Source organism: Eretmochelys imbricata, chromosome 6, assembly GCF_965152235.1.
Source record: "Eretmochelys imbricata isolate rEreImb1 chromosome 6, rEreImb1.hap1, whole genome shotgun sequence".
NCBI lineage: Eukaryota > Metazoa > Chordata > Testudines > Cheloniidae > Eretmochelys > Eretmochelys imbricata.
In genome coordinates, this window is record NC_135577.1 from 64,973,078 (window position 1) to 64,986,792 (window position 13,715).

General features: G+C 38.0%; 1 protein-coding gene across 2 annotated transcripts in view; it reads left to right on the forward strand.

Moving 5' to 3' along the window:
- Positions 1 to 13,715, forward strand: part of SLC39A9 (solute carrier family 39 member 9) — a 37,887-nt gene that overhangs the window by 9,140 nt on the left and 15,032 nt on the right. For both annotated transcript variants that reach the window (XM_077818736.1, XM_077818735.1), the window contains exon 2: positions 4,354 to 4,462. In XM_077818736.1, coding sequence (XP_077674862.1) covers positions 4,354 to 4,462 — 109 coding nt within the window. The remainder of the gene's footprint in view (positions 1 to 4,353; positions 4,463 to 13,715) is intronic.

The window sequence follows — 13,715 nt, forward strand, 5'->3', positions numbered from 1 at the left end:
TCTATATTCCCTCTCAGTCATCTTTTCCAAGATGAAAACTTTATTAATTCCAAGCTTATTAATCTCTCTTCATACGGAAGCTGTTCCATACCCCTAATCATTTTTGTTGCCCTTCTCTGTACCTTTTCCATTTCTAAGGTATCTTTTTTTTTTGAGATGGGGCAATCAGATTTGCACACAGTATTCAAGATATGGGCTTACCATGGATGTATGTAGAGGCATTATGATATTTACTGTCTTCTTATCTATCCCTTTCCTAAAATGGTTCCTAACATTGTTAGCTTTTTTGGCTGCCACTGCACTCCCTACATATCTGAGTTATGTACATTTGTTTTTGTTACTGTTACCACTGCTATTCAGCACCAGTATCATCTATAGGTGAACAAGCTATGTTGCATATTGGTTCATTCACCAGCAGCAGTCCTACAACCTAGGTGTCATTTTCATCTCCATCCTCTCTAAACCTGCACATGTAGGCAGCATTCAAATCCTGCCTTATCTCCCTCTATAAAATCTATAAAATCCTACCCTTTTCTCTCTGCCCATGCTGCTAAAACTTCCATCCAAACCCTCTTCATCTGCTGCCTTGGCTATAGAACCCACCTTCTCTCTGGCTTTCCTGATAACCATTTTGCTCCCCTCAGCTCCATTTAAAATGCAGCTGCTAATCTTCCTGGGTCGTCATTCTCTTCATGTGGCTCCCCTCTCTGAAATCGCCTACTGGTTTCCCTCTTTGCTGCCACATCAAATATTGACTTCTGATTCTTAGTCTTACCCTTCACAATTTAACACAGCTGAATTGATCCTCTCTCGATTTGTGTGGTGTCCATTTTACTGTCAGTGTCCGCCTTGGTTATCCTTTTGTCCACTCCTCCCATGAAGACTTTTGGGCTTTTTTTTTTTTTTTTTTTTTTAAGTATGCTGTCACTCATGCATTGAGTACATTCTGAATTGGTTCGTAAAGACACTACTCTGTCCTCATTCAAATATGTCATCAGGACTTCTCTTTAGCACAGTATCTGGGGAAGCTGCTAGCTATGTTGCTCATAAGCTAGGTAGATGGTCAGTAGGTACCTCTGAGATGTCTTCTCCCCCGCCCCCTTTTTTTAAATATAACTGTCAGCTATTTAGCTGTGTCTGGGTTATCTAATAACTATTTCCCTTGTCTACTTTCTCCATTCCTTCTGGTTGCCTCACTTGTTGCATCTCTTGTCATTTAGATTGGAAGTTTTTTGGTATTAGGACCATTTTTTTACACTTTGTACTGTGGTTAGCACAAGATGTGAAATGCATTTGGAGATGAGGAGGGCAAATCCCCTTATACAGCTATGATCAATGGGCAGAGAGAAATTCAGGGCTATATATTCCTAATAATTCAGAGCAGAATGCCCACTCTTGTCAATGGGAGGTTTGCACAGGGTTCAAAGGGAGCATGTGGCCTTCATGTAGTAACTCAACATATTATTTATTAGCTGTTTAGTGCCTTGTTACATTAATCACGCATTGAGGCAGTATGCTCCCTTTTAGGCCCGCTGCTATTCCTGATTTGTTTCTTTTCCTTTCTTATCCTCCATCCTCTCTTTCTCTCCCTCTTCCTTGTTTTTGTGAGTCTTCTCTGTTTTTTCCTGTACATTTCCTTGCTGATAGCAACCTTCAGTTGCCTCCAGCATGGGGCTTTCAATCCCAGCTCCTTCCCAGTCCATCTATTAAAATGATCAGCAATTAACAGTTAATGTTGACATTGAAATATCATGATTGGGGTGTAGAGTTGACACTCTAGATTAATAGAGAACAGAGGATTTCCCCCTACATTGTTGTTTCAAACTGGATTCAGGCAGATATCACTTTATCAGTTACACTCTGTTTATGTTTAGAAAGTTATCTCTGCATCCATGAAGTCTAGAAATTTCCTTTGTTTTTTAAATGAAAGCTGAGTTTCTGCACAGTCTGGATATATCCTGCAGGCTTTATAAATACACCTTGCTGGCCAGGTGTATATTTGACACCCTGGTCTACTACAGTTGGGCTCCTGATTCTGATCAGGGTTTTTAGGTGCTACCATAATTCAAAAAATAAGTTATAAAGGGTATTTTTTACTCTGTTTCTATAATCTAGCCTCATTAAAGAGCAATAGTCAACAAGTTGTATGCTGTATTAATAGTACATTATTATTTTTTGGTTTTAACATTGCAGAGTAGGTTTTGGCTTCATAGGGCAAAAATTTGGATTTTTACAATGGACAAAAATAAGGAGTATCATTTGTAGGGGGACACCTCAAAAATGGCCTTGCTTGAATGGCTCTGAAAGTATAAACCTGATTCTGTCAAAATTGGGCTGCTGATCCTTCAAATTTGATCCTTCGAAACTCATACATGCATAAACAGTATTCACCTCAGTGGATCTGGCAGCCGGGGTTTAGAGTAATCTTCATTATCAAGTAAAATAGTCCTTTCTACTGCAGGTATTTCCCATTTCATTGCTTGTCAGCTGCCCTTATTTATCAAAGAAGAGGACATCTTTCATTTTCATTTCCTGCTCAAAATTGTCTGAGTTAGAGATGCTGACAGTACACATTGCTATTCCAACTGTTTATTAACCTTTAAGAATGTAAAGTTATGAAATTCAGTTTCTGGAATGAAAATATATATCGTAAAGTTTTGTGGATCATTTTTTCCCTACTCTTTTATAATCTTTTTTTTTTATACTGCTTTGGAATCTATCAGGCATACATGAAAAACAGCTAACTTTTTCTAAATCCATATAAATTAGAAGGGATCGCAATCTATTCATCTGTTACCACTCTCTTGGGGAACTGTACTGTAGACTAATAGACCTCGCTTTTGTGGGGGGAAGGGAGGGAATCCTAAATGATTGGCAGATTTTAACCCTTTGTGTTTTTCTGACAGGGTAGATTGATATCAATCACTGCTTTTACTCATGATTTAAATCAGCAAGCAGGAAATTTTGATTTAATCAATAATAATCAATTTTAATCGTGATGTGCATTTGTACTTTTTATGATTTTTCTAAAAAAGGTGATTCTTATTGTTTGGTAACCATTAAAACACATTGGTTTGCAACTAAATATAACCTTTACACTAAATTTGGTCCTCTCTTTTGCTAACCAGGAGGATACAGTATATCTCTGCACATGTATTTAACCAATTATATAGCTGAACATACATTTATTCAGATTTTTAAATTTTATATTTTTATTGCATTAGAAAACAGTGAATGTTACATTTCTTCTTTACTAGATGATTAAATTTTTGCTTCTGATTTGTGTCAATCTGCATTTGGATGGAAATTGGAATTCAGTTAAAATTCACAAATGGCATTTTAATTGTTTTTATTAAATAAAACTACTGTAAATATGATGCATACATAAAGTTTATCAAAATGTTTTGTATTTAAAACTAACTGATTTATTAAACTATATTATCTGTATTTAGTGAATTGAACTTATTATTTCTGGTCATCACATCCTTCAAGATTTTAGAACTAGTAGATCTCACCCTCTTGCACCTCATTTGAATTCACAAGCTTCCTTGCTTTTCAACTCCCAGTTATGTTCTTAACATTGAATTAATTAGTCATCAAACTGAGCTAGCTGAATAAACTGAAATGAAGAAAATACTCTCTCTGCACCTGCAGAAGAGGATAGTTCTGTCAAAAGTTGGTTTAGCACTTCAACAGACTGGTTCCAGGTGCTTAGCCAATGACTTCAACCAGTTCAGTGGTTTTACTTTCTTTAATACTTCAGCAGCAAATGTACTTCTTGAATATTTTTTATTTAATCTAAATTATTTTAATAGATTATGGTAAAATTAGGCCTTTATGTCAGCTATCGTAATTTCAAATTTAGTTTTAAATAGGTTTAGTTTTAAAGAGAAAAATGTATTTAAATAAAATAATCCAATTATATATTTTTTTAAAAAGCATTGTCTTCTATCCACCCTACTTTGTCATTCAAAGTAACAAATCTTATGAAGCACTGAGTTGTTGAGCAGAACTGCATGAAGTAAGTTTACTCCAGCGTAAAGTAAGTAGTGTGTGTTCAATAGTGTTTGGCAGTGTATGCAGAAAAAGCTCAGAAGTGAGTCTATGGATGACAAATCTCACTTAACACTGGATTAAAGTAATCTCTAAAACATCGCAAGGGAAACATGCATTGCATCCATCCTACCTTGATCTGTGGATCAGGAGCTATGATTTCTCATGCTACTGGTCTTTTCAACACTCTTGAGCAAAAATATTGATCCCAAATGTTAAAGTTCTTGGTTTTTGTTGGGGAATAGGAGAGGTTTTTTTTTCATTACTAAAGAGTGTTACTTGTTTTATGCTTCCTTGCAGGAAAGGTTAAAGCTGGTGACAGTTCTGGGTGCTGGGCTCCTCTGCGGAACTGCCTTGGCGGTAATTGTGCCTGAAGGAGTACATGCACTTTATGAAGACATTTTGGAGGGTGAGAAAAAAACCAGCCTGATCTATGTCCTTGTGCAAGACAGTTGATAAGCCAGAAAGGCACAAGTAGAGTTTCTTACTCTGAGAATAATTAAAGTTGATCTCTTGCTTAAACCTCAAACAATGGACATAATGGACAAAAGGAATTGCCTTTGAAAAAGATTTAATTTGTGTTTATAAGCTGCTGCTTTCTGTGGTTTAGGTCTCTTTTGGTTATTGCAGTCACTATCAGTGGTGTTTTATAGATCTCCATATATTTTTATCTTGCAAAAGAGTCTCACTCCCTTGTAGCTGAAGAACTTTCTAAGCTCAGTTGGCCTCAAACAATTTTGCTAATTAGTTTAACAGGCCAAAATTGCCTGTTAAACTAATTGGCAAAATTGTTTGAGGCCTACTGATTTTTTTTGTTAAGTGAAAGTACATGTCTTTAGAGAGACATAGGCTTAGGGTATCCTTGAAGCCCAAAAGTCTTGGATAACTGTACCAGTTATACCATCCCTTAGTTATATCAGGTAATGCCCATCATCTCTCATTCGAGTGCATTCTAATCCTCATTGGAGCTTGAGGTGCTTTTACAGTTGTATGACACAGGTTTTGAGTAGATTTAAGATCAGTAATTCAGTCAAAGGTGGGTGGCAGCAGCGCACTGGATCCTAATACAAAGAAATGTCAAGATGTGGAAGATGGGACTCTAGAGGACTTTTCAAACATGTTTGAAGTACCAATTCTGCTACTGCATATCAGTGGGTGAGAACTATATGATACCATAGTAAGGTGTTTTTTTGTTTTTCTTGATATCTCTGTGCTTTCCTCTTACATGTTTTGGAGAAGAATATATTTTTCATTTCTACCATTTGCACTTATTTAACCTACTTTATAGTCTGTGTATTTTAGGCTTGTCTAGTGCCTTTCATGTAACTTAAAATTATTCGTATTTAATAAACATAGAATCTTGCAATAACATTAACTATTTATTCATGTGTTCATACACTTTCCAATCTGTATGTTTGTTGTAGCATCTCACTATACTGCACTTCAGTTGAGGGTTTGTGATCCATTCCATTTTAATCTTAAGTGGGCAACACATTATTTCTCTTTGTTATGATTAGCAGCAGATAACGTTATTGGGAGCACTTATATTTTTCTCATTAAATTTTTGGTCGGTTTATTGCCAAGGCTTGACACCTTCAGTGAGCTGAGCTGACCCATTAAACTATCAAGTAAATCAGAGGCATTTGAAAAATTCTGTCTCTTCCTATTTACACAGCAGTTCATGCATATTGTCCATCCATATTGAAGTAAAATACATAACTGGGAAACTTACAGTATGCATTAATGCTATCTTAAACTAAATTTCTAACATGAAATGCCCTGCACAAAGCCAATCTAGCCGTAAAGAAATTATTTAAGTAACATTAAGAGTTATTTTTTTCAGATACAGTGATTTCAGCCCAGAATTTAGGTCCCTTCAGTGTTGCTCAGGTTACAAATCAAATCTTGATCCTTTGTCTCCCTTTTTAGGGCAAATAGAAGAGAACTAGAACTAATAAATCAAGGAAAAATGAGTTAATCCTAATATTACTGCAGAAACTGTGTGTATTACGTGTGAAGATAAAGTTGTAGAGAGCTGCACCCACTTACATAGACTCAGCCATGAAGGTCGTTATAAAAGATAAAGAGTCCACTTACAAAAGTAAGGCATTCAGAATTAAGCATAAGAATCTGATCTGGCTTGTTTTCCTTCACTCATTAAGTCTGAAAGGTCAGCTAAGAAGATTTTTAGTCTTAGCTCTAAATTTATTTGATTCTACTTTCACATATGCAGCCATGTTTAACTAAGTTTGAATCTGATTTTTGCATGACAGAGACTGCATGTATCTAGAAGGATATTTGTATCTGTCATTGAGACACAGAAATTATTCACTGATGCCTCTTTCTCACTATGCTAACATAACAAATTGATTAATACAGCAATGTTCACTCTAGGCTGTGCAGTGATAGGCTATTAGTACAACCTTGGGTATGTTGTGAGGCACAAGATCAGTGGCCTTGTACCATCAACTGTTGGAGAAGTGCAGTCAGTAGCCTATTAATGCACGCCCTGGAGTGGTCTATGATCGTCTGGCTTATTAGCTTGACCCACCCCCAAAACTGCTTTTATGTAATGTGTACCACCGCTATTTTTTTTTTAAAGTTCCTATTAGAAGAAAAGAATAAAGAAAAGATGTGCTGCTCCAGGTCCCAATGCATCAGGTGTTCTTTCTCCCCTGTGTTTTAAAAGCAGAATTGTTTTTAGACATAATGGTTTATAGGGATTCTATTTTTAGTGGGGTGGTCCAAACTGTGAGTTGGTATATCACTGGAAAGGCCTGACTGGTGCAATCATAACATGGCTGTAGACCACGGGTGGGCAAACTTTTTGGCTCAAGAGCCACATCGGATTTGTGAAACTGTATGGAGGGCCGGGTAGGGAAGGCTGTGCCTCCCCAAACAACCTGGCCCCTGCCCCCTATCCCCCGCCTCCCACTTCCCGCCCCCTGAGTGCCCTTCCGCAGAACTCCCCACCCATCCAACCCCTCTGCTCCTTGTCCCCTGACCACCCCCTCCTGGGACCACTGCCCCAATTGCCCCCTGAGGGACCCCACCCCCATCCAACCCTCCCTGTCCCCTGACTGCCTCGACCCCTATCCACACCCCTGCCCCCAGACAGGCCCCCCGGGACCACACCCTCCATCCAACCCCCCCCGGTCCCTGTCCCCTCACTGCCCCGACCCCTATCCACAGCCTGCCCCCTTGACAGGCACCCCCCTGGGACTCTCATGCCTATCCAATGCCCCCTGTTTCCTGTCTCCTGACTGCCCCACCCTGAACCTCCACCCCATCCACCCCCGCCCCGCCCCCCCCGCCCGGTTACCATGCTGCTCAGAGCAGCAGGAGCTCGCAGCCCCACTAGAGCCAGCTTTGCCACCCCGGAGGAGCAGCGGGCCAGAGCGCTCGCAGCGCGCTGAGGCTGCGGGGGATGGAGGACCGCACGGGAGCAGGAGCTCAGGGGCTGGGCAGGATGGTCCCGTGGGCCAGATGTGGCCCACGGACCACAGTTCGCCCACCTCTGCTGTAGACAGTCAGTATTCCCAAGCGTACTCTGCTGTAGTGTGTCTGCAGAGTGATTAGGTACTGTGAGCATTCCCCGCCAACCCACGGAACTATTACTCACAAATCTTACAGATTTTATTAAGTAAAGATGAACTATAAAGCTTTTTTCTTCATAAAGTCTGTGATCCCAAGCAAAAAACAGAACATATATTTAAACTTCAAAACTTTTCAAATACATCTTAAAACAAAATTGATTTTCTTTTTAAGAGGTCTGTTTCTGTGGCAATGGAATTGATTTACTAATCTAAACAGAACAGGGAATGTTTTCTTGAATTGAACATTGTAGCTCACCTTTTTTTGAGAAGGTTCATGCACACAAACTGATCTGGGCTAGATATAAAAAAAACACATGCTGATTGGCAGTGTATTTTCCGAATTTTTATTTTTGACTTTAAATAGCAAAGTAACGTACAAGAAAAACAGCCTATAAAAATCATTTCTGTTTATACAGCTAAAAGGGAAAAAAATGCAGAAAATAAACCTTGATAAAACGAAACATTGGCTTATATTGTTCCCTTGGAATTGTGTGTGATTATATTTTAAAAAAATTAAATGTAGGGCTATCAATTAATCGCAGTTAACTCAAGTGATTGATGCAAAACAAATTAACTAGATTTAAAAAAGTTACAATTAATCAGTTTTAGTCAAACTGTAAAACAATAATAGAATACCAATTTAAGTTTATTATAAATATTTTTGGATGTTTTTCTACATTTTCAAATATGTTGATTTCATTTACAACACAATATAATATGTACAGTGCTTACTTGTTTTTTATTACAAATATTTGCACTGTAAAAAGATAAACAAAAGAAATAGTATTTTTCAGTTCACCTCATACAAGTATTATAGTACAATCTCTTTATCATGAAAGTGCAATTAAAAATGTAGAATTATTTTTTTCTCATAACTGCACTCAAAAACAAAACAATATAAAACTTTAGAGCCTACAAGTCCTTGTTCAGTCAATCGCCAAAACAAACAAGTTTGTTTACGTTCACCGGCGATAATGCTGCCCTCTTCTTCTTTACAATGTCACCTGAAAGTGAGAACAGGAGTTCTCATGTCACTATTGTAGCCAGCGTTGCAAGGAATTTACGTGCCAGATATGCAAAACATTTGTATGCCCCTTTTTGCTTTGACTTTTTAAAAAAATGTTTACAGTGCAAATATTTGTAATCAAAAATAATATCAAGTGAGCACTGTACTCTTTGTATTCTGTGTTGTACTTAAAATCAGCATATTTGAAAATGTATAAAAACATCCAAAATATTTTATAATAAAATTAAATTAGTATTCTGTTATTGTTTAACAGTGAGATTAAAGCTGCGATTAATCATGATTATTTTTTAAAACTTGCGATTAATTGCGATTATTTTTTTTAAATAATTTGACAGCCCTAATTAAATGGAATATACTCTTTCAGGGAACCTTTTCTAAAATACCACACAAAGAATTAAAGGTGGAGGAGAGGAAGAGTGAGAGGAAAAGAAGGGGCAGAAAAGACTGAAGAGGAGGAGAGGATAGGTGAAAATAAAGTGCATTGTTACAGATTTTGGCATTTGTCTTTGAAAAAAGTCCAAGGAAAATAAGTGATACAAGTCCATTTCTGTAAATTGATCCATTCTAAGATCCGTAGAAGGAGCAAAAAGAAGGTTCAAAGCTTTTTCAATGACATTCTTTCAGCCAGAGCAGAGTCCTTTAAAGAAAGATCTGTTAACACTGTATTCTTAGAGAGGAGGAGAGAGAGTGTGAACACAGGTGACTCATTATTTAAACCAAGTACATACAGCATGAATGCAGGTGCTATACAGAGGAGGTAAGAGAGCCTAGTTCTCTCCAAAATGGAGAAACAGTGGTTCAAATATCATCTGGTGTAAATCAGCATAGTTGAATGTCTATTGGTCAGTTATGTCAGTATCAGAAAATTCATGATGTTGCTGTGAAGAGCTGGGATTTCCAATTTTTATTTAAAGTGGCTAGAATGGAGCAGGCAATTGGACTGACCGGGATTAAAAACTGCATAACTAGACAGTATGCATACAAATGAAACAATCTAATAATATCAGTGAATAGTATGGGACAGCGTGGGGCACGGGTCACTTGCTGGAGGATTCTCTGCACCTTGAGGTCTTTAAACCATGATTTGAGGACTTCAGTAGCTCAGACATAGGTGAGAGGTTTTTCACAGGAGTGGGTGGGTGAGATTCTGTGGCCTGCGTTCTGCAGGAGATCAGACTAGATGATCATAATGGTCCCTTCTGACCTTAGTCTATGAGGTCAGTGCACAGTTAAAATAGTATGTAACTAACTTTTCGTGTTTGATCTCAAGGGCTGAAAAATGAGCAAACAACACATCATGATGTGTCTAGTTTTTATTAATGAATCAATACACCTGTTTGAACAGCTAGTTTCACTGTATGCTACCCAGAAGTAACCACATTCTGCTTGACTCTTATCTAGTCATCCTTGTCTTTCCACTGAAAAATTAGTGAAACACTTGATAAAGACTTCATTTGTGTCTTGAAGTGTCCTAAAGGGACACTAATTCTTGGCCATGCTGATGGCAGTAATATCATTTGGCCTAAAATTGGTAAATCTAATGAGTTAATCTTTGTGCAACAAATGTATCACATCTGTGTTTATCTAAGCCCCCAAAACTCCTCCAAATGCAGCATTTTCTTTTCATAACAGTCCTTGGGCCATAATTTCAGTATAGAACATTGTGCACTTGGATGCCAAATCGAAGATGACCTTCACAAAATGAGACTTTGTTAGAGTGAGATGGGATTTTGGAGTTAGTTTCCAAGAATTTTGGACAAATTTAAAGGAAAACTCTCAACTTCAATTAACTTAAAGTTTATTAAAAAATAAACCAGAAAACTAAAGGATACTACATCTATCCCTGAGGCCCCCCAGTAAGTGTTGTGGTTTACAGATGCTTTTTTGCTATATATTTTTCTCTCCTCTGTTGCTGTATGTAAAGCCCAGTAAATAGGAAATTGACAAACTCAACATATAGAGGAAACAAACAAATATATTGCTTTCTCAGCTTTTCAGTTAAGTAATGGTGGTAGCAGACCCATTCACCATCTGTAGCCAAAATTTCTTCAGTGCTTATTGATTGTGTCAAAGCCAGGTCTGTTTTGCTATTGAGAAAGAAATTCCAATGCTCTGATCAAATAATCCGCTCTGATTAATATCCCTATTGCTGTTAATTTCTATGTGCTGTCTAGCAGGCCTAAAATTTAATTCTTTTGCTTTTGTCCTCTATCTAAAACTTATTGAAGTGCTAGATTAAGAAATGGACTGTGTTCTCTTCTCTTTATTCCAGTTGTCTGTTCATACCTTTGACTATTTTTAAAGATACACAGTCAGGTTATATTTGGCCCTAATGAAGCTTTTGTAAAAGCCTGAGAGTCTTACAAAACCAAAGCAAATAAAATGTTTTCCTTACATCTTTTAAAATTCCAGTGGAAAGTTTGCTTAATCAATACACTTTCCACTGCAGTGTTCCAACACAAACTTTGCTGTCTTGTGCTAGTGTATAAGTACCAGAAAGTTAAACATAGTCTGTTTTCCCTTAAAGTTGGTTTGTATTTTGTTTTTGGGTTATTGTTTGAAGGTCTTCCAGAAGCAGTGCTTTTAAGGAAGATTGAAAGAAGAAAAGGTGTTTTAGTGGCATGAAAAATCAAGGAGACAGTTTCAAGCTTAGGGAACAGCATAAGAGAAGACACAAAGACAAGACAGAGATTCATACAAGTGTAATGCCTGAGCAGTGCAAAGGGACCAGATGGAGATATAGGAAGAGTGGAAAAAACAGCAATAAACTGGACAGTGTCCCTTTAACTGCAAATTAAAGGATCTGTGCACAGGGTATAACTGACCATTTGCACATAGAGTCCCACTCCCTCCCCCGAAGTGATCTGTTGAAAGGTCCATTTAATTCATAGAAAGAGTAGCAGTGAGACATCATTATGTTTTGCTCAGGTTGTCCCAGATGTCTCCAACGGTGGCTGCTGTCCTCAAGAGGCCATTAGTATTTAATTAAGCCAGAAGACCTCATAATAGAAAACAATATTCAATATTATTCAATAGTTTGAAGCAAAAAAAACCCACCCAGACTTACCCAATGATTTCATCATCCACAGCTAACTGTTTCTTCAGGAGGCTGTAGAACGTCTTGTGTGCCACAGACACCTCTTTGTTCAAAGTCACCATGCATACATTTTGCAGGGCATTGAAGCGTTGCAAAATGCTTCATTTAAATTCATTTTAAAACAAATCCCCCCCTAAGAATTTTCATGAAAATATGGAGTCGCCCTTCTGAATATACATTAATTATGTGTTCTGGGGAAAAAAACCTTACAAAATAATTATAATAATGTTACAAGAGACAAAGGTTGGATTCAGCACAATATCCTACTTAGTACTTCTGTTGCACCTTTTCCTATGAGGATCTTGAAGTGCTTTACAAATTCTAAGTAAACCTAGCAAACACACTCAGAATTAGTATCCCTGTTTTGTGATGGAGGCATCAAGTTCTATCTAGAGGCTATAATGGGGACTGGGAGTCAGGACTATATCTCAGAGCTTCTGACTCAGTCACTGATTTGGCAAGATAGCAAAACAGGTGCAGCTATCTATAAAGTACTTTTTAGAGATTCAGGTGATCTGTGCTATGGAAGTGTACAGTATTTCTATAGATGAGTTAGCTGAGGTTCAAAGAGGTTAAATGACATGCCCGAGGTCACGTTGTAGTCAGGAACAAAACCCAAAACTTCTGACCCCCCAGAACTTTGCTTAAACTAATCACCATGCTTCCATTATTGTTTTTTTCCCACCTAAACAACGAAAGGCAGCTGAGATGACTAGGGTCATATTATCAAGAAACTGAAACAGCTTCATTTTTGTGAATATACTTGGGGCTTTTAAGTATGGTTAAATGCATGTTTTAGTAAAGTCTGACTTCCATATTTTGGGCTATATTATAACTTCAAATGTTGTGACGGGGTCCTTGGGGTGCAACCTGGATTTTGGGACCACTGTGCCCTTCAAACCCACCAACCTGGGCTGCTTCTCACACTCATGTTGAGGTCATGCTCTGGTAAGCACTGCACTTACACAGACATCCACAGGCGTGGACACATCCAACTGTGTTACACAAATGATCTCCCAGCCACTCATGAACTATCAATAGGGAGGCTCCAGCCAATTCCCCTGAGCTCGCCAGCTTTGCACCCCAGAACTAAATTGTCTTGCACTGGGGAACAGAGGGAAAATTACTTTTGTAGTGCGAATGAGGCCAATTCAATCATAATTTTCCCTCTGTTGATATTCACCCTTTCTTGTCAACTGTTGGGAATGGGCCACATCCACCCTGATTGAATTGGCCTCGTTAGCAATGACCCCCCACCTGGTAAGGCAACTCCTATCTTTTCATGTGCTGTATATTTATACCTGCCTACTGTATTTTTCACTCCATGCATCTGATGAAGTGGGTTTTAGCCCACGAAAGCTTGTACCCAAATAAATTTGTTAGTCTCTCTGGTGCCCAAAGGACTCCTTGTTGTTTTTGCAGTGAGAGGTGTTTCTCATTATCAATAAGCTATGAAATATTTAAAAATAATGGGTTTTTAACTTAGCTCCTGTATTTCTGCTATTGCATCTGGAGAGCCCAGTGTAAACCCCATTATTTAAAAATATTTCAGAATGAAATGAGACTGGTGAGGTTCTGTTTTAGTTTCCCTTTCTGGTTCTCATGTACCAGCTCAATGTTCTTCTATTATCTCTGTCCCTTTCCTGCTCCTCAGGAAACTGTCTTCATTGAAATTTGCACAAAATAAAGAGAGCTTTTCTATTCATACTAGGCTTTTCTAAAACATTTGTAATTGCAAAACCAAAAACTTATAACCTAACAGGACAGTACCATCAATTTTATCCCGTCTTGGTGTACTCTGTTGTTTGTGCACAAGTATCACTGATGTCAACTCGGTTCTGGGAGTAATTGAGTTAACTCCTGCCTCGGTGGGGACTGATGCTTGGAGTTTGGTTTGGTTAGTCTCATTATAAAGCTTTTTCTTTTTTCAAATTTCATTAAG